This window comes from Camelina sativa, chromosome 16 (assembly GCF_000633955.1).
Source record: "Camelina sativa cultivar DH55 chromosome 16, Cs, whole genome shotgun sequence".
Classification (NCBI taxonomy): Eukaryota; Viridiplantae; Streptophyta; class Magnoliopsida; order Brassicales; family Brassicaceae; genus Camelina; species Camelina sativa.
Genome location: NC_025700.1, coordinates 16,236,758 through 16,255,594, shown reverse-complemented (window position 1 = coordinate 16,255,594; position 18,837 = coordinate 16,236,758). Strand labels below are relative to the sequence as shown.

The 18,837-nt window shown below is 38.4% G+C and overlaps 7 protein-coding genes across 8 annotated transcripts in view; 2 read left to right on the top strand and 5 right to left on the bottom strand.

The window, feature by feature from the left end:
* Window positions 1–1,615, top strand: part of LOC104750769 — a 4,784-nt gene extending 3,169 nt beyond the window's left edge. Inside the window, exon 5 of one of the 2 annotated variants that reach the window (XM_010472617.2) lies at window positions 9–1,615. In XM_010472617.2, the coding sequence (XP_010470919.1) occupies window positions 9–1,433 (1,425 nt within the window). In that variant the 3' untranslated portion in view covers window positions 1,434–1,615. The remainder of the gene's footprint in view (window positions 1–8) is intronic. The other variant, XM_010472618.2, reaches the window with a different exon arrangement.
* On the bottom strand, window positions 1,592–4,102 carry LOC104750768 (putative pentatricopeptide repeat-containing protein At1g69350, mitochondrial). The gene has a single exon (XM_010472616.2). It carries the CDS (start codon window positions 4,090–4,092, stop codon window positions 1,723–1,725), a length of 2,370 nt encoding a protein of 789 aa, XP_010470918.1. The 5' UTR covers window positions 4,093–4,102; the 3' UTR covers window positions 1,592–1,722.
* On the bottom strand, window positions 4,181–9,156 carry LOC104750766 (protein GDAP2 homolog). Its single transcript, XM_010472615.2, has 15 exons — window positions 8,947–9,156; window positions 8,343–8,738; window positions 8,176–8,253; window positions 7,938–7,993; window positions 7,494–7,613; window positions 7,316–7,386; window positions 7,142–7,235; window positions 6,698–6,901; window positions 6,365–6,616; window positions 6,133–6,241; window positions 5,936–6,003; window positions 5,773–5,842; window positions 5,619–5,693; window positions 4,560–4,651; window positions 4,181–4,468 (listed from the first exon to the last, which is right to left on the bottom strand). Exons 2-15 carry the CDS (start codon window positions 8,658–8,660, stop codon window positions 4,393–4,395), a joined length of 1,683 nt encoding a protein of 560 aa, XP_010470917.1. The 5' UTR covers window positions 8,661–8,738; window positions 8,947–9,156; the 3' UTR covers window positions 4,181–4,392.
* On the top strand, window positions 9,385–10,991 carry LOC104750765 (E3 ubiquitin-protein ligase RNF182-like). The gene is made up of 2 exons (XM_010472614.2): window positions 9,385–9,504; window positions 9,885–10,991. The coding sequence occupies exon 2, from the start codon at window positions 9,993–9,995 to the stop codon at window positions 10,788–10,790; it is 798 nt and encodes a 265-aa protein (XP_010470916.1). The 5' UTR covers window positions 9,385–9,504; window positions 9,885–9,992; the 3' UTR covers window positions 10,791–10,991.
* Window positions 11,058–11,685, bottom strand: LOC104750764. Its single transcript, XM_010472613.2, has 3 exons — window positions 11,574–11,685; window positions 11,417–11,498; window positions 11,058–11,328 (listed from the first exon to the last, which is right to left on the bottom strand). Exons 1-3 carry the CDS (start codon window positions 11,657–11,659, stop codon window positions 11,143–11,145), a joined length of 354 nt encoding a protein of 117 aa, XP_010470915.1. The 5' UTR covers window positions 11,660–11,685; the 3' UTR covers window positions 11,058–11,142.
* On the bottom strand, window positions 16,232–17,209 carry LOC104753716 (agamous-like MADS-box protein AGL80). The gene has a single exon (XM_010475926.1). The coding sequence runs from the start codon at window positions 17,207–17,209 to the stop codon at window positions 16,232–16,234; it is 978 nt and encodes a 325-aa protein (XP_010474228.1).
* On the bottom strand, window positions 17,825–18,577 carry LOC104750763 (uncharacterized protein At3g61260-like). Its single transcript, XM_010472612.2, has 3 exons — window positions 18,391–18,577; window positions 18,233–18,314; window positions 17,825–18,142 (listed from the first exon to the last, which is right to left on the bottom strand). Exons 1-3 carry the CDS (start codon window positions 18,483–18,485, stop codon window positions 17,957–17,959), a joined length of 363 nt encoding a protein of 120 aa, XP_010470914.1. The 5' UTR covers window positions 18,486–18,577; the 3' UTR covers window positions 17,825–17,956.

Sequence of the window (18,837 nt, the reverse complement as noted above, 5' to 3'; positions counted from 1 at the left end):
TCAGTGAGGCTTTGAAGCATCGGAGTCTTGACAACCCTCAAGGACCAAAAAACCAGGAGTGCTTTGCTGGGTTGCCCTGGATAAAACCTAAGCCCCAAAACAATAATGGAATGACCAATGGTGGTTTGGATTTGAATGTGTCTGCAAATCAATTCATGGATGGATGTGATGTGGGTGACAGCTTAGATAATGTATATCCTCACAATGGTGGTTTGAGGTCTGTTTCATGTTCTAATGGCGCCAACTTGGGACATGTTAAAACGGCCGAGTCACAGAGTAGTAGAAAGATATTTGGTGTCCCGATCCCTCAGAAGCATTCTATTTGTGAGGAGCACCCTTTCCTTATTCCTTCTTCTGCCTCTATCACTAATCAACCCAAGAAAGTTAACACCTTGGTGAAGAGAAACCTCGATACCAACCTGCCATGTGAAGCCTCAGTTTCTGAAGCTGTCATCGTGGACAATGAAAAAGGTAAAAAAGCTGCCACTTACAGGCAGCATATTGACTTGAATTTCTGTGCTAACGAGGATGAAGATTCCAGCTTGTGTTCTACTCCAAGAGTGGAAACAAAAGCAACTACTTTGATAGATTTGGAAGCTCCCCCGAATCTTGAGAGTGAAGAAGAAGGGGAGAAAATTCCAGAGAAGAGAAGTGAAGACACTTGGGTATCTGAAGCTGGAGATTCAGTAGATGAATTTAGTAAGGCAGCTGCAGAAGCTATAGTCACCATCTCACTGTCTCACCATTGGCCCAATACTGATGAAGCTGCTTCCTCTTCGACCGATGCAGTTGCCAAGGACCCGCTCTCTTGGTTTGTGAACACAATAGCTTCTTGTGGAAATGATTTAGAGAAAAAGATTGCTTGTTTGGAAGCCAGAGATTGTGAAGGCTGCCGTGAAGAATGTTCTTCAGGGGAGTTTGATTATTTCGAGACAATGACTCTGAACTTACCCCAGACCAAAGAAGAAGACTACATGCCAAAGCCTTTGGTCCCAGAATATCTAAAATTCGATGAGACCGGTTGTATGGGTATCACAGCTAACCGGCCAAGAAGAGGACAAGCAAGACGGGGAAGACCAAGGCGGGATTTCCAAAGGGATATTCTCCCAGGGCTTGCTTCTCTGTCCAGGCTTGAAGTAACCGAAGATCTTCATATGTTTGAGGGACTTATGAAAGCCACATGCTACAACTGGAACTCAGGAGTGGCCCGAAGGAGCTCAAACCGAGGTGGATCTAGCCGAGGAAGAAAACGACTGGTCAGCAACATTGACAGAGCTCCGGTTTGCTCGTCTTTGGCACAGCCAGTTAATAACAACAGTGTACAAATGGTGGGATTGGAAGATAGGAGCCTTACTGGATGGGGAACTGCAACTCGAAGGCCAAGAAGACAAAGATGCCCAGCAAGTACTCCCCCAACTGTGATCTTGACGTAAAGTATTATTTTACTATTTGAGAAACATTGTAGAGGGAAAAAAACAGAGAAAATAACAATGGAGAAAACAGATGTTTTTATTATTCTAAATCACCCCTTGTTTGTGGGTGTTGGTTTCCCTTTGTATATCTTGTCCTCTCTTAGAAGGGCCAAAGAAAATAAAATAAAAACATGATTGATTTATATTAGGCTGGTTGGTTTACAAAATTTGCACCTCTGTTGTCTATTGGCTCAAAAACAATATACTGTATGTTCTTACATGGCTCTAACTAATAAATGATGTTAAGAATCTATGACATGTTCTGTAAATAGTCTGCATCAAGAGTTATATTCTGGAGACTCCCAAGAAACTTGTAAACTTCCTCTGTTTGGAAACAGGGTTCTTCCCCAGCTCCAAATCTGAAAACTTTCTTATCAATCTCAATCGCGCTGTACCCAGGAACTTTCTTGAGATTCAAACTCTTCATAGCCCTTCTCATTCTCTTGAATTCTTCCCATTCCCCTTCTTCACCATATACATTGGACAAGAGAGTATAATATCCTGTATCGTCAGTAACAATATCAGAAAGGTCATTTTTTATGGCTTTGACGATATCCATTCTCTGATGGATTCTGCATCCATTGACCAGAGAACCCCAAACGCTAGCATCAGCTAAGAAAGGCATATCCTTGATGGTTCTATATGCTTCTTCGAGTTCACCAGAACGGCTCAACAGGTCGATGAAACAGGCGAAATGCTCCGAGTTTGGTAAGATGCCAAAAGTTTTCATTAAGTTAAAGTAGCATCTCCCTTCTTCAACGGAACCAGAGTGACCACAAGCAGAGAGAATGTTCATGAAGACAACTTCGTTAGGTTTCGTTCCCGATCCTACCATTTGATTGAATGTAGATATGGCTGATCCTATCCGTCCGTGCATTCCATAGGCATTAATCATACTACTCCATGACACGATACTCCTACTCGACATGGCCCTGAAGACTGTTTCAGCTGCGTTGAGATCTCCACATTTGGCATACATGTCGATTAGAGCTGTATCAGTGAAAAGATCCTTTAAACCGCAAAGAATGAGCTTGTGATGAACCCATTTCCCTTTATCCAGTGAACCTATGCTTGAGCACGCTTGAATGACCGCCAAAAATGTAACTTCATTCATCTCTAGACAGTTACGATACATATAGTCAAAGAGGTTAATTGCCTCCAAGGAGCTACCATTCTGTGAAAACCCGCAGAGCATTGAGTTCCATGTCACAACGCTCTTATGGTTTATTTGATCAAATACCATGCATGCTGAATTTACGAATCCACTTTTAGAGTACATGTCTATCACCGAGTTCTGCACAAACTCATTCGAAACATCAGTCCTTATAACATGTCCATGAATCTGTTTCCCTAGCGGAACTAAACCAGTATTCTCGCATGCAGAGATTGTGCTTGCCAAAGTGAACGAATCAGGTTTTATTCCCCGTGTCACCATCTGTCTGAACAAGCACAATGCCTTAATCAACATACCTTTGTGTGTATATAGGGATATAAGCGAGTTCCATGACACAATATTTTTATCACCAACCATACGTAAAACTGTCTCACAGTTGCTTAGTCTCCCGCATCCAGCGTACAGTTCAACTAAGGCCGGAGAAAGCGACTCATACTTCGGATCCAGCTCTCGTCTAACTACAAAACCATGCACCGACTTACCTTCTCTAATCAACCCAACCAATCCACAAGAGCTCAAAACGCTGTAAAGGGTAATCAAATTCGGCTCAACTCCAGACTTCAACATCTCACTGAAACTTCTCAATGCCTTTTCAGAGAACTTGCCTCGGTTGTAACTAGAAATCATTGCAGTCCACGAAACAGCATTCTTCTTGACAATCTTTTCAAAGATTCTCTCCGAACTAAACAAATCCCCGCACTTACTGTACATTGTAAGCAGAGAATTGCAAAGCATTTCATTAAAATCAAACATTTTTCTCGTTATCTGGCCATGAACTGATCTAGCGATCCTCAAACATCCAAGCTCAGCGCATCCTTCTACAATGCTGATCATCGTCACAGCATCAGGCTCAACACCATCATCAACCATGCATTTAAACATCCTCAATGCTTCTTCTACCTCGCCATTCTCAAGACAGCTAGAAACAAGAGTACTCCAAGCCACAAGATCCCTCACAGGCATTCCATCGAACACGTTCTCTGCATCACTTAAATTCCCCGTTTGGCCATACATACACAACAGAGACGTCTCTATCACAGCGTCGTCGTCTACACCGCTCTTGATAATCCTCCCGTGAACTTTCTTACCAACACCCAGATGCTCCTTAGAACCCGCACAAGCTCTCAAAACAGAAGGAAACACGAACTTGCTTATCTGGGTCTTCTCCAAAACCAACCTATGGTACAAATCAATGGCGGCGTCGAGTAAATGACACCAAACGTTGCATTTTATGAGAACGCCATACATGAACGAATCAGGGTAAGGAAAAGCTTCGAAGACTAGCCTAGACGAGTCTGGAGAACCCATGAAACCGTATGATTCTATGAGCTTTGTCACCGGAAGAGGGTCACGACGGAGACGACCAGTGACGAGGAGATGAGCATGAAGCTGACTTACTGATCTCAAGTTCGAACATGATCTAAACAATGGCATGTACTGCGTCATCTCCAGCTTATCAAGAACAAGAACATTAACAAACAGAGAAGTAAAAAAGACAAGTGTTTGGTTTTTTTTGTATGTTCTGCTGAGAAAATGGATTTATAAACAAGATTCAAAACATAGATTACATTAGAGGAAGACTTTATTTTTGCTCCCAGTAGTATCATCATCATCAACACAAAAAGAGTAGCTAAAAATCTCTGAGTAGATAAACATGAAAGAATGAAGAAATATTTGCACAAGAAAACACATACAAAGATGTAACTACTGAATAAAAGAGTAAGGAAACAGTTCTTGATTTATAGTTCATGGCCGTTGATAGACGTATTTTGTTCTTGGATCAACTATTAGACCTTTTCCTCCGTTAACTTCAAGATCATGCCTGTAAAATTTCACAAAACAACACTCAGTGGTTAAATCAAATCCAGAACTGAACAAACACTTTCAGAGGGTGAAGAGCAGGGTGAACTTACTGGAAAACAAAGTCTGGGATTGTTAGCTGCTCACGAGGAACATATCTGAACAGTTGCAGAAGTCGGTCTGCATATACTACTTTCTTCCAGACCTTATTGGATTTTTTCGGAATGGAACAAGGGAAAAGATAAGAGCAAATTAGAGACTTGTTTAGAATGAGTCGGGGTTTTTGGGAGAAAAGCTGGGACTTTACCACATTATCAACAAACACTTGCATAGCTAAGATTGTAGCCTTCAAGTGGAAAGTTGGATGAAGAACGTAGATCGCCTGGACGAAGCAGAAATGATCAGGATTAAGACGAGGAGGAACCTTCGCTAATGAGATTGAGTATGTGTCATTTTCATACCTGAAGGTTACGTTGGTGTTTGCGACCAAGTATTTGTTCTAATCTTTTCATCCATCCTAAATCTGGTTGGCTGTTCATTCACATGGCAAAATATCAAACCCATAAAAGCAAAAAATGTTATTAAATTTCATAAAGCACTTGTCAAGACTAGGAATCAACTTACACTTGTAAAGATGCTGCGGAATGGAAATAGACAATCGAGTAAGGCTTTTGTATCACTGGTTCAAATTCCTGTAAATTTGCACCAATTGCAGTATCGCCAGACACCATATAAAGTCAAATAAAATCAATACAAGATGGTTTCAGAGACTGTGTTGTAGTGAGTTGGAGAACCATCGAGGTATGCGATTTTGTGCTTACCTTTATAACATAAAGCACAAAACGCTCCAGATCAAGACATCGCAGCAAAAAGTGAGCTCCTACAACAACCATTACTGGATGACCCTCGGTGTCAACACCACCACGGTAGCTGAAGAAATATAAAAGAGTGCTCTGTCAATATCTATTCCATTATACATTGGCTCAAGTATAAAGTGAACTTATGCAAGGCAAAGCGAGAGAAAAAAAAATCCAAGGACATAGAGAACCATACACAATTTTCATCTCTGCAATTTCAGAAAGGTTGAGAGAATTNCAAGGGAAAAGATAAGAGCAAATTAGAGACTTGTTTAGAATGAGTCGGGGTTTTTGGGAGAAAAGCTGGGACTTTACCACATTATCAACAAACACTTGCATAGCTAAGATTGTAGCCTTCAAGTGGAAAGTTGGATGAAGAACGTAGATCGCCTGGACGAAGCAGAAATGATCAGGATTAAGACGAGGAGGAACCTTCGCTAATGAGATTGAGTATGTGTCATTTTCATACCTGAAGGTTACGTTGGTGTTTGCGACCAAGTATTTGTTCTAATCTTTTCATCCATCCTAAATCTGGTTGGCTGTTCATTCACATGGCAAAATATCAAACCCATAAAAGCAAAAAATGTTATTAAATTTCATAAAGCACTTGTCAAGACTAGGAATCAACTTACACTTGTAAAGATGCTGCGGAATGGAAATAGACAATCGAGTAAGGCTTTTGTATCACTGGTTCAAATTCCTGTAAATTTGCACCAATTGCAGTATCGCCAGACACCATATAAAGTCAAATAAAATCAATACAAGATGGTTTCAGAGACTGTGTTGTAGTGAGTTGGAGAACCATCGAGGTATGCGATTTTGTGCTTACCTTTATAACATAAAGCACAAAACGCTCCAGATCAAGACATCGCAGCAAAAAGTGAGCTCCTACAACAACCATTACTGGATGACCCTCGGTGTCAACACCACCACGGTAGCTGAAGAAATATAAAAGAGTGCTCTGTCAATATCTATTCCATTATACATTGGCTCAAGTATAAAGTGAACTTATGCAAGGCAAAGCGAGAGAAAAAAAAATCCAAGGACATAGAGAACCATACACAATTTTCATCTCTGCAATTTCAGAAAGGTTGAGAGAATTAGCTTTCGCTAGGTATCGTGAATGAAGTGAGTATTCCTCTGCAGCAGACAGAGGGGGTCCTCCTAGATCACCAAATCCTAGTAATTTAACAAAATTGAATCCACTTTGTGCTTGTGCAGTCTTCTCCCATTGTTCTTTGCGCCTTTCATCTGGATCTTTAATCAAGGACATAAAGGCCGGATCCAAATACGAATCAAGATGATTCGAGTTCCTGAAATCATATGGCTATCAATAGAGTGAAAAGTAGTAAGACAATTAACTGCAAAGAGAGTAGCAGTCAGAGATCACCAACCTGCGTAACAAAGTAAGATCAGTAGTAGGGCGCTCTAGTGGAGTTGGAAAAGATCTGGGTGAAGGTTTATTTGGCAGCGCCTGTATTCTGATTTTACGTTCGTCTATAACCGTCTCACCATTTTCATCGCCAACATCAGCCGGGAGCTTTGAGATGGCAACCTCTTCCTCATGTTCATCCCGAGGAAAGTAAAGTGGAAGTAATCTACATTTAGAGAGTCAAACTTTAGCAACGGTAGACAATGCTTCTGCATCACATAACTATAAGCAACTATGGTATGTGTGAATTAATATACATTGCCAGCAGTTAGTACATACTATGGTCTTTGTGTAAATAATTCTAAACGCACTGGTTGTTAAAAATGAAAAAACAGCAAATCAATTACTACGATAACACAAAATAAGTAAAGGCTTTCGCAAACCAGTTGCAGAAAATTAAAGATACCTTTTGTATATCTCCGTATCCGAGGATGTGGTGGTGCAGAAAACAACAGCACTAATTTTATCCTTTTGCTTCTCTAGAAAGCGGCGTACAGTTCCTAAAAACCGCACAACACACGAGTTGGAAACTCAAAAGTCACTCATCGAAGGTAAAGAGACTGTTTAAGAACTATCTTACTTATGGCAACATGAGCAGCTGGTTCACGTGGATAGTTTTTGGCTTCTGTGTATATACAGCCCATAGCGATACTGCAATGATGTATGCAAACCAAAATCAAATTCTTGAGTTTAGGAATGAAAGAAATCACAACATGACTAAAGAATCTGATGAAAAACTGGAATTTCACTTCACACACCTTTGAAGCCCACCATCTATGAGAAGCTCCAGACAAGATCTATAGCAGTGACTTAGAGCATTCTCAGCAGCTGTATGATACTTTACTGCATACTTGGGTCCTACTGTATGGATAACCCTCCTGAACAAGAGACAAAAAAAAAATTTGGAGTTGGGGATTATTTAAGGCATAAACCTATTCCGCATTCCAAATTAAAGTCGCACCGAATGTTTGATATTTAAGAGATAACATAATGGAGTATTCTTAATTAAAAAATTCCTTAGAAATCACAGGATGACGTATTCACAGAGCATGAAATTACTGTACACAGTAAACAAGGGAGAAGCTCTATCATAGGGACTAGATCGAGCAGAGACTAGATTCAAGGAGCATATTTTCTTTCTGTTTTTGTCCTCTAGGTGAATAATGAATTTATCTTAAATCGTTTTCTTCATCACCAGTTACCTCGCTGGTAGATCATAGGCATTTGTTACTTTTGCCATTCCTGTCCTGCATCCACCCTGTAACGAAACAAAGAATAAGAGAAAAATCATCAATCACGCAACCATCTAAAAGAGAATACATAACATATATAAATTTAGAAATCCACATGATCTACCAGCGAGGTGACTGGTGATGAAGAAAACGATTTAAGATAAATTCATTAAGATAAATCCACATGAGTGAAAGAAAGTGTTTGTACCAACGTAGCACATTGTTCTGCAAGGCCAGGTCCAGCAGCCACATGTAGACCAGGACTGCTATGTGCCTCATCCAAGGTCTGTCCTCCAATTCAAAGAAAATCGATCATATCAAAAAGACGCACATTACTTTCAGAAAAGCAAAGCTAATTTCATGATCACACCTTACCTCATTTGTCGAATTCACAACAGCATCAACCTCAAGGTTCCACGGTTCTCCTCTCCACAGGTAAATTCTTGAATTTATCTCGTGATCAACAGGAAACTTAGATACCATCCCATTCCCACTACTTCCTGCTTCAGAAGAAGAAGCCAAAGGATTTGCGTAACGCGGATTAGAATTTGCTGGATCTCCTGTTTCACCCTCCGACCTCTGTTCAACATCACTCCACCGTGGGATTTGATCCAAAGTCACAACGTAATCACCACTCTCTGTTGGAGTTCCTCCACGAGGTGTTGTCGCCGTGGGAATGGCCTGATACATCATCGCAGATCACACAAGAAACCACCCTTATTGCCTCTCCCCCTCTCGATAAAGAGGGTTTTCACAAGACTTTGTATGTTCCTAATGAACAAACATTTACATGAAATTAGAGTCAGCAAGTTTGAAAATTTACAATGATAAAGTAAAATTACGTATACAATCATCGGAATTAGATAATCAGATCGTACTAATGCAAACCTAATAAATTCAAAATCAATCCAATCCCAAGTAACGAAACTACCAGAGAGTGTTAGAAACCGAGAGGTCGTGAGGTCGAGGAATCATTCACCTGAAATTTGTGAAATTGATTCACGAGAAAACGAATCGGACGGTACCCTAATCTGAAATCAACTTCATGTCGTCGTCGCTAGAAGAGAAACCAAATTCAACAACTGTGAATTTTAGATGGATCGATGATGATGAGGTTAGTGGAAGAAGAAGAAGAAGAAGAAAACATCAAAACCAGCTACGAAATTGAGTTGTCGTTTAAGCGAATATACCTTCAAAAGCCACTAGGACCCTCTCACTCGTCAAGAAGGTTTTGATATAAAATATTACCCCCAAGTCAGTGCCGTTTAAAACCGTCACAGTCACGGGAGCTCACGCCGGTGGCACGTGCAGATCTGACGACGTCGTTTTTTGCGTGTCTTCTTTTGCGTTTCGCCATTAAAATAGAAAAAAATAAAGCATCACGGTGGATCAACGAAGGAGAGAAAGAGAGAAAGAGAGAGGCTTTTCTTCTTCTTCTTCTTCTTCTTCTTCTTCTTCTTCTTCTTCTTCTCCTCTTCCCCTTCTCCGATCTTTTCTATTTAATGCATCTGCGTATTTTAATTCGAAAGAGTTAACGGTAAGTAAAGTTCAATCGTTTGTAATGTTTCCATGTATTAAGGAACCTAAAAAAATCGAATTTTTAAAACCTAGATTGATCTGTTTTGATCTATGGCGTCTTCTGCATCTGATTGCCATGCGAATTTTTTTTTTTGGTTTGACATTGTTCTGATCTGTATCATGTTTCAATTGTTCATGTCCCCGTAACTTAGTTTTTTTTTAAAGTTGCTACCTTTAATTCGAAAACAGCTTTGAGAATTTAGGTAATGCTCATCTGTTGAAAAGAGAATAATGCTGCTGCACGGACATATACGTTTATTTGTATATTCAATGTTAATTCTGAAAGTGTGGTACTTTTTTCGTATATGCTGTTTGCTAAACTAGCTATGATTCTTCCAGGTTGGTAAAAAAATGATGGGTATTGGTCAAAGAAGCTCTTTTCGAATTGGGAGGGTTACTGGGTAATGTTTGGTACAGTGGCTCAGTTTTAAAATTTTTGATAAAAAAATGTGGAGCTTTGCGTCGAATGTTATTGGGAGTATGGGGCTTAAAAAGTCTCCTAACGATCCAGCTCAGGCCTCCTCACAATGCTCGGATGACGAGGTTTCGAATGTTAGCAGGGATGAAGAAGGGTTAGAATGCCCTATTTGTTGGGAATCTTTCAACATTGTTGAGAATGTTCCTTATGTGTTATGGTGTGGTCATACTCTTTGCCAGAATTGTGTGTTTGGGCTTCAGTCTGCTGTCTTGAGACTTTCGAGTCAAGATATCAGGATTCCATTCTTCGTTTCGTGCCCGTGGTGTCAGTTGCTGTCATTCAGGATCGTCTACACGGGCAATCTTAAGTTCCCTCGGAAAAATTTCTTCCTTCTCTGGATGGTTGAGAGTCTGAATGGTGACAGGACAAGTCAAGGTTCCTTGCTCAGCGATAACCACCAATCTGTTTTGACTCCGAGGTGTAGTAGCATGTCACTGGGAAACCAAAGCAGCAACAACAGTTTGATTGCGACGCCTTTATTGCGTAACCAGTCTACAGAACGTTTGCCACATCATGACCATAGTAGCCAGCCAAGCAGACAACACTTCTCTTTTCACAAATCTCTTGATTTCTTCATCTCTTTCACTTCCAAGTTTCCATTTGTGATAATCTTCCTTCTAATCGTATTCTTTGCTATACCTGGTAGCCTCATCATTCTTGCCCTTTACTTCCTCCTTACAATACTTTTCGCTGTTCCAGCTGGTCTGGTACTATATTTTGCTTACCCTATTCTAGAAAGGTTGGTAAATGAAATAACATCATCATGAGTTTTTGAGTTTATGATGGAACCCCTTTTTTAGCATTTGGAGTCTTTTGATGGTCAGAACTCAGAAGAAGGTTTCTTGATTTGTGGTAGTTTTGCACCTTTTTAAAATAATATATTTATTGTAAGCTTGAGCATTGTATTTTGTGATTTTGAACTCTTGGTTCTAATATTGTTGTGAAACTGTCTAAAGTTTTGGTTTGCAGATTTGTTGCTCATAATGGATCACATGAGTGTTATCTCACTTATACTCTTATAGCTAAACAACTTATATTTGTGTCTGCCTTTTACATGTTTGACCATTGTTATCAGCAGTTAAGAATGTTTGCTTTACATTTTCCTGCAACTTGCAAGATTCAGAGACATGTAGAGGGGTTCTTTCCAGTTGCTCTCATGAGGTTTGCTTTCTCCCTAACCTTCAACTCTTCTTTCACTCGACTCTCATAGGCATGTGCTCTTGCACTTGCAACGATCATCTCAATGCGTTCATTGTCATCTCTGAATCTCTCTATCGCCTTCAACTTTGTTTTTTCTACCCCTCTCTACACATTCAAAGCATCGATTAGATCTTTAGTGTATGCAAGAATCAGTTTTTGGAACCAAATGAAAGAGATTAAAAGGAAAAGACACCTCTGTTCTGTGAAGCTTTCTCTTTCCCTTTTTCCTCTTCTTATCTTCCCATGAGACAATCTTCTCGCTTAGCTTCTCATACCTGCAAATCTTCAACCCATTAGGCTCTTAACAACGATTTAAATAGGACGTTGAAGAAAGAAAAACAAAAACACACTTCATTCTTGTTTTTACTATCTCTGTTTGATCCACTGCAGCTGCCACAGGTACAGGTTTTGCTCGTTGCTCCCTTGTTTCATTCATAACGCTACAGTTTGTTCAGAATTGAAATTTTGGTCAGTACCATCAACTAATATATAGATATAGATATATATTGCATTCCGGGGCAAGGAAGGTGTAGTTTGTAGAGGCTGCTTAAGCAATACCTTTCCCTTAAATTCAAGTCATAAGCTTTGGGGTTTATCATACTATTTCCAATTTGTATTAATATATCCATAGAGAGAGTCATCTGATTTTGTCACGTCAGCTTAATATTCGTGTACGCTCGTGTGTTTGCTATGTCTATATTCTATATACCAGATTCAAATACTTTGGTTAGAAGTTGTTGTTGGAATAAGCTTGAAGATAGCTTGAGGTGCAAGCTATACCAATCCTACCGAGTTATGAAATTAGGATTAATTCTATTTAGGAGTTATCTTAATATGTTAGTTTACTGGTTTAGAATATGAAAGTTGTCAACTCTAGGGTTGAGCAATTGTTATAAATACCAAGAAAACGTTTTATGAAGAAGTGCGCGTCTTAGGGTATTCTTGAGAGATGCACACAAGGTGTGTGGCGTCGCCCCATCAATAAGATAGAGGTCTTTTGATGGTATTGTTGAAGTTTTATTTCTAATTAATGGATTCTGGACTTGGTCCCGGGGATGTAGGTTATCCGAACCCCAATAACAAAGCTTGTGTCTTGTTTACTATTATGCTCTTCTATACACGCACATGAACGTCTAGTACTTCAACATATATAGATCTAGCCACATATCTGTGCTTTATTTGGTATCAGAGCCTATAGAAAATTGTTCTAGTTTCGGGTGTGATCCTGGATTTGTGGCTAGCGGAGAATGCATATGAGAAGGTAGAGAGTATTTATGAAGGGGCAGAATAAATCACAAACTCTCATAAAGGGTTTGTTCTATCAGAGTTGTATGAAGACCGCAACTAATTTGCTTGTTTCTATTACTGTCGTCAGGACACGATTGAGAAGAAAAGAGTTTTACTGACATGGGCTTGAAAAGAAAGGTTAAGTGGATGAGAATTATTGTGTTCATAAACGTGTGTAAGAGGAGAATAAAATTGTGAATGTGACAGATAGGAACAAAGACTCATGGATTGTGTAATTTGAAACAGTAGAAATCATTCGTGTTCGTGGGGTTTTTGTTGTTAGTTTGTCTGCTCTAAGACTTAGAAGATACAAGAGATTGGTTTGTTATGGCTGGCTTACTGAACCAAGAGCTATGTTTATTAAGAGAAGAAGATAGCATGGGCTTGGATTTTTGGGTTTCAATGGCTATCAAGATGTTAAATCAACGATGGTGAAATTGGTGTTGACAAAGTCGATCCTCTACTCCACAACAACGTGTGGGATATAATTGCAAAATTAAAGATTTGAGTCTTCATCTCCATCATCAACAGAGGAGCTGCTGTGAGAGTAGACATGAAACTGAAGTTAGAGTTTCATGGAGTCTCTAAAAAATTGAAAGAAGATGATCCAGGGAGAGAAGGCTTACCAGAGATCGTCTTAACAGGTGAAGGCTGTAGTGCTTATTAAAGAAGCAGTCATAGAGTTTGTGACATGATCTTGCAGGACAGATTTGACAAAGAAAAAAAGTGGTTAGTCTCTGTGAAAAAAACTTGAAGATCATAAGTCATTGAATGAGCTGTCACAAAGGGCTGTGAAGAAGTTACCTGGAAAGTTGTGGAGCCCTGATAAGGGTGATTGGTTCCAGGTGGAGCAGCTTATGAACGCTCCAAAGAGAACTTGGCAGAGAATCACCTAAGACCTTGAGGTTGGAGGAACTGATCAAGCAGAGGTGATTCAAGGCTGTAATCTTTCTTGAAGATTTCTGAAACTGGGTTGAAAGGGATGCATGTTTCAGGTGGAGAAACTGTGTCCATGTAGAAACAAAATATATAAGGAGAATTGAGGTTTCTCAAGAAAATTTCAGAAATTGTGATGGAGGAGCTAAGGGTGAAAGCAATTGGTGAGATAACTTCTTACCCAAGGGTCGTCGGAATTGATTGAACAAGATCACATGGGAGAAGCAATAAAGTTTGCTAGTGACGACAAGGTGGAGAGCTCATCACCTTAAATGGATTCAAAATTGAAACTTTTAAGTTTCAATATTTCTGGCAATTCTTAGAAGATCTTAATCATTAAGTGTCAAGAAGAGACATGAGAGAGATTAGAGGTTACCTGAGATGAAAGGTGATGATGGTACCGGAAAAGGTGACAGTCCGACGACGATGACGAGGAAGCTTCACACGCGTCGGTGGATAAGGAAGAGTTGTGGTTGTCTTCTTGAAGGAAGAACGTGTGGTAGCTTTCAACGGAGGGAGTCGTCAGAGAACGTACGGTGGTAGTCGACTTCACAGAAGATGTTTCGTCGGAGAAGACGAAGGAGCTGCGATTGATCCATTGGAGGAGATGAAGTTGATGTCTCAAAGTCTTCGGTAAAGACGTTTCGTCAGAAATGATGGAGGAAGGCACCAGAGTTGTTGCAGAGGATCGCCGGAGGAGATGGTGATCCTGTGGTGTTCAGCTTCACGGGAAGGGAGAAAGAGATGACGTCGTTGTGTGATTTTTGCCAAAAAAAGGTGGAGTGTGTTGTTGGGTTTGGCAAAACCACACTTATTGGACCTTGTTGGGCCAGACGAAAATTGACATTAAGAGAAGAGGTGAAGGTTCTAGAGCTCATGTACACATATATATTATTATTGTGTCGGATCATAGGCATCTTATTTGGCATGAGAGATTTGGAAGAAAATCAATTCAAGGTTAAGAGGAGAATGTTGAAATAAGCTTCAAGATAACTTGAGGTGTAAGCTATACCAATCCTACCGAGTTATGGAATTAGGATTAATTCTATTTAGGAGTTATCTAAATATGTTAGTTTACTGGTTTAGAATATGAAAGTTGTCAACTCTAGGGTTGAGCAATTGTTATAAATATCAAGAAAGCGTTTTATGAAGAAGTGCGCGTCTTAGGGTATTCTTGAGAAATGCACACAAGGTGTGTGGCGTCGCCCCATCGATAAGATAGAAGTCTTTTGATGGTATTGTTGAAGTTCTATTTCTTATTAATGGATTCTGGACTTGATCCCGGAGATGTAGGTTATCCAAACCCCAATAACAAAGCTTATATCTTGTTTACTATTATGCTCTTCTATACACACACATGAACGTCTAGTACTTCAACATATATATATCTAGCCACATATATGTGCTTTAGTTGTTACAGGTCTCATCACGTATTCAGAAAATTTAAGGTACTTGTATTTAATTCGTATCTGTACAGATAAGCTACTCTATTATAATGTCAAATTCATAACATCAATCTATGTCTAATTCGAGTAGTTTGAAAAATTATATAATTATCATTTGAATTTAGTTGGTGACCATTTCATACTAGATACAAAAATGATATATAAGCTAAAGATAAATGAAAACATCAAAAGTTATCTTTTTTATTTATGAAGATACACTGTAATTAAATTTGGTGAAATTTTTGTCTATATAAATTATAGTCATTTATTATTTTATTTTGAATAACAGCTAATATTACACTCAATCAGATTATTTACCTTTTGGGATATCCTGACTAAACATATTTTAGCTGTAAAACATTATCTTCTCTATCAACTTATTTTTAGATATGATACAAAAAAATTTATTTGGCATTCAACTGATTTTACAGCTTGTCTAGTATATTAGATAAGATTTTGTGAAAAAAGTTCCTTTTGTTTTTCCTTAAAATAAGATTTGCTAGTTAGAGGTAAGATATTTTATTGGTTGTATCTTTAGAGTAATTCTAAGGTCGAATACATTTTTTGTAAGATTTTTATCAAGCTCATATTTGAGGCAAAATAAAAAGAAACACTAATCAAACTTGGTGGACACCTAGGTTGTATGGAAACAAAAACAGATACAGTGGAAGCAAAACATTTTGGAAACAGGAAACATTTTTTTCTAAAATTAAGAAATGGAAACATTTTGAAAATGTATGTATATATATCTGGATATATGTATGTATATATAATAAAACACCAAACATTAAACCTATATCAAAAGGAATATTTGAAACAACACAAATTCAAAACATAAAAAATAAATAGTTGAATTAAAACAATAATAATATTATATATTTATATGTATTATGAATATATATTTTCAAATAATTTTATTTATTAAGTTTTTAAGTTAACAAAAAGTTTTCGTCGTCTTTCCAAAACGAAAACGGAGTTCCATCTTATTTCCAAACATAGATATATAGGAATATCCAGATATAATGTGTCTTCGTGTTTCCAAAAGTTTAAATTTGTGAAACTTTACGGAAATAGAAAACGAGTTTAAAAAAAAAAAAAAAATCATGCAACACATGTAGACACACAATAAAAACGAGATTATCACAAAATCTTTATAAACAATGAAAGCGAGGATATCACAAGTCCAATAACACTGAAAAGTGAAAACCCATAGTCATCACAAAATATAATAAAACTATGATAAAAAGAACATTTGAATATAATTATTTGTTTTGCTTACTAGAACTTGAAACACACTCAGCCACTCTTAAAGTCTAGGAAGACCACATAGAAAGGAAATACTAACGAAACCATGTATTATTGGTAGGACTTGGATTGGTAACGGGGATCGTGCTGCTTGAAGTAACGACGGTTGAAACCGTGGACGAATCACCAAGGATTTGTTGATGCTGGTCTTGGGGTTGGTGGTGATCATCCATAAATAGAAAACCCCTTTGCTCATCATCAGCTGCATAGTTCAATGGTTCATGCTGGTGGTGCATCATCTCCATAAACCATTGTTGTTGGTTCTGACTATAGTTCTGATTTAGGTTTAAATTCAAACTTGGAGGTTGCTCATAGAGTCCATCATGTGGAGATGACGGATAACGAAAATGTTGGTGTTGTTGTTGTTGTTGTTGTTGAAGAGGGTTTAGAAAAGCTGCCAATGATGAAGAGGAAGAACCGGCCTCATTAGGTGTGGTGGTTGGTGGAGTTGTAGACGCCATGACTTCCATTGATCCAGTCCTTTCAAAGGTAGTCCCGACCGCACCAGCATTGGAAGACTCGCCGATCTCCATGCCAGAGTTCTGTAAAATCTCAAACCTGCGATTAATATTTTTGAGATATTGTTCAATCGTAAAACCTAAATCATTAAGATCCATGATATTCATGTGAAACTTTCCCATGTTTCCTATCAAACACTGGAACATGACTTCTTTCATCTGTAGCTCCCGGTTATCTTTTCTTAGTCTCCTGAAATGATCGGACGCTTTCGCAATCCTTTGTCTGAGAAAGGTTTCTTGGTCCACCATCTTCTTTTGTTGGTCCATGTCTGGAAGCGTCCTGAACTCTGAGACTATCCTTTGAACACCGGAATTTGATGGCCACACTTCGGGGTTGGAATCGTACGGACTGTAGATGATGGCACATGCACTGATGCCACACAAAGTGGAGAGCTCATTCACTTTCTTCATCAACCCTTTTTTTCTTTTCTTGAAAGTTGCTTTCCTCGATGAATCGTTGGTAATGAAAGCAAGTTTTACTTTCTTACTCGTCATCAAAGCTTGTTCTCTCTTTGTTATTTTTTTTTGTTGTGTGTGTTTTTGTTTTGTTTTGAGTTAGCGGAAGAATGTGTTATACTTATACAGTGAGGACGATCAGGTACAGACATTTGTTTCCTTCAATATTATATTACAGCTAGTCATAAAATTATTAAGTGCAGCGAATAAAGCTGTCTTTAGACTTTGCAAATGTATTCTTGTATGAAAATAAATATTTTGTGAATATTTGTGTTAAATTCGTAAGATTTGTTTTCAAAATTGGATCAAAGATTCTTTCTGATCAGTACGTATCTGGAATTACTCATTTTATTGGATACTTTGACTGTGGATTATTGACTTGTAAATTTGGATTATTGACTGAACTCATAACTCATATTATCGGTTGCTCGGCCCATTCTGTGTGTTTGTAGTTTATGATTGAACCCCTTTTTTAGCATTTGGAGTCTTTTGATGGTCAGAACTCAGTAGAAGCTTTCTTGATTTGTGGTAGTTTTGCACCTTTTTTAAATAATATATTTATTGTAAGCTTGAGCATTGTATTTTTTGATTTTGAACTCTTGGTTCTAATATTGTTGTGAAACTGTCTAAAGTTTTGATTGTGCTCATAATGGATCACATGAGTGTTATCTCTCTTACACTCTTATAGCTAAAACAACTTATATTTGTGTTTGCATTTTACATGTTTGACCATTGTTATCAGCAGTTAAGAACGTTTGCTTTACATTTTCCTGCAACTTGCAGTATTCAGAGACATGTAGAGGGGTTCTTTCCAGTTGCTCTCATGAGGTTTGCTTTCTCCCTAACCTTCAACTCTTCTTTCACTCGACTCTCATAGGCATGTGCTCTTGCACTTGCAACGATCATCTCAATGCGTTCATTGTCATCTCTGAATCTCTCTATCGCCTTCAACTTTGTTTTTTCTACCCCTCTCTACACATTCAAAACATCGATTAGATCTTTAGTTTTTGCAAGAATTAGTTTTTGGAACCAAATGAAATAGAGATTAAAAGGAAAAGACACCTCTGTTCTATGAAGCTTTCTCTTAGCCTTTTTCCTCTTCTTATCTTCCCATGAGACAATCTTCTCGCTTAGCTTCTCATACCTGCAAATCTTAAACCCATTAGGCTCTTAGCAACGATTTAAACAGGACGCTGAAGAAAGAAAAACAAAACACACACTTCATTCGTGTTTTTACTATCTCTGTTTCCTTCCATTGATCCACTGCAGCTGCCACAGGTACAGGTTTTGCTCGTTGCTCCCTGGTTTCATTCATAACGCTACAGTTTGTTCAGAATCGAATCTTGAAATTTTGGTCAGTACCATCAACTAATATAGATATAGATATATATTGCATTCCGGGGCAAGGAAGGTGTAGTTTGTGAGAGGCTGCTTAAGAAATACCTTTCCCTTAAATTCAAGTCATAAGCTTAGGGTATCTCACAAAAGGGTTTCCTTTCTAGGATCCCTTATTAAGTCAAAGAGATTACCCAATTAAGATAGATTCTTTGTCCCCAAAGAGAAGTTTTATAGTTTATGTGGGTTTGTTAAGAAATTCTTGTATATTCTATGGGATATTCCTTTACAAAGCCAATACTTTGTCCAAAGACCATTTAAATCTTCTCTTT

What these genes read in the sequence shown, in the direction of transcription:
- LOC104750768 (XM_010472616.2), bottom strand. Translation starts at nt 4,092, where the DNA reads ATGACGCAGTACATGCCATTGTTTAGATCATGTTCGAACTTGAGATCA.
- LOC104750766 (XM_010472615.2), bottom strand. Translation starts at nt 8,660, where the DNA reads ATGATGTATCAGGCCATTCCCACGGCGACAACACCTCGTGGAGGAACT. An exon ending in GATCTTACTTTGTTACGCAG is followed by an intron (nt 6,617 to 6,697) that starts GTTGGTGATCTC and finishes ATATGATTTCAG; the next exon opens with GAACTCGAATCATCTTGATT. An exon ending in AACACCAACGTAACCTTCAG is followed by an intron (nt 5,694 to 5,772) that starts GTATGAAAATGA and finishes TGCTTCGTCCAG; the next exon opens with GCGATCTACGTTCTTCATCC.
- LOC104750765 (XM_010472614.2), top strand. Translation starts at nt 9,993, where the DNA reads ATGTGGAGCTTTGCGTCGAATGTTATTGGGAGTATGGGGCTTAAAAAG.
- LOC104750764 (XM_010472613.2), bottom strand. Translation starts at nt 11,659, where the DNA reads ATGAATGAAACAAGGGAGCAACGAGCAAAACCTGTACCTGTGGCAGCT. An exon ending in ATAGTAAAAACAAGAATGAA is followed by an intron (nt 11,499 to 11,573) that starts GTGTGTTTTTGT and finishes GAAGATTTGCAG; the next exon opens with GTATGAGAAGCTAAGCGAGA. An exon ending in GAAAGCTTCACAGAACAGAG is followed by an intron (nt 11,329 to 11,416) that starts GTGTCTTTTCCT and finishes TTGAATGTGTAG; the next exon opens with AGAGGGGTAGAAAAAACAAA.
- LOC104753716 (XM_010475926.1), bottom strand. Translation starts at nt 17,209, where the DNA reads ATGACGAGTAAGAAAGTAAAACTTGCTTTCATTACCAACGATTCATCG.
- LOC104750763 (XM_010472612.2), bottom strand. Translation starts at nt 18,485, where the DNA reads ATGAATGAAACCAGGGAGCAACGAGCAAAACCTGTACCTGTGGCAGCT. An exon ending in ATAGTAAAAACACGAATGAA is followed by an intron (nt 18,315 to 18,390) that starts GTGTGTGTTTTG and finishes TAAGATTTGCAG; the next exon opens with GTATGAGAAGCTAAGCGAGA. An exon ending in GAAAGCTTCATAGAACAGAG is followed by an intron (nt 18,143 to 18,232) that starts GTGTCTTTTCCT and finishes TTGAATGTGTAG; the next exon opens with AGAGGGGTAGAAAAAACAAA.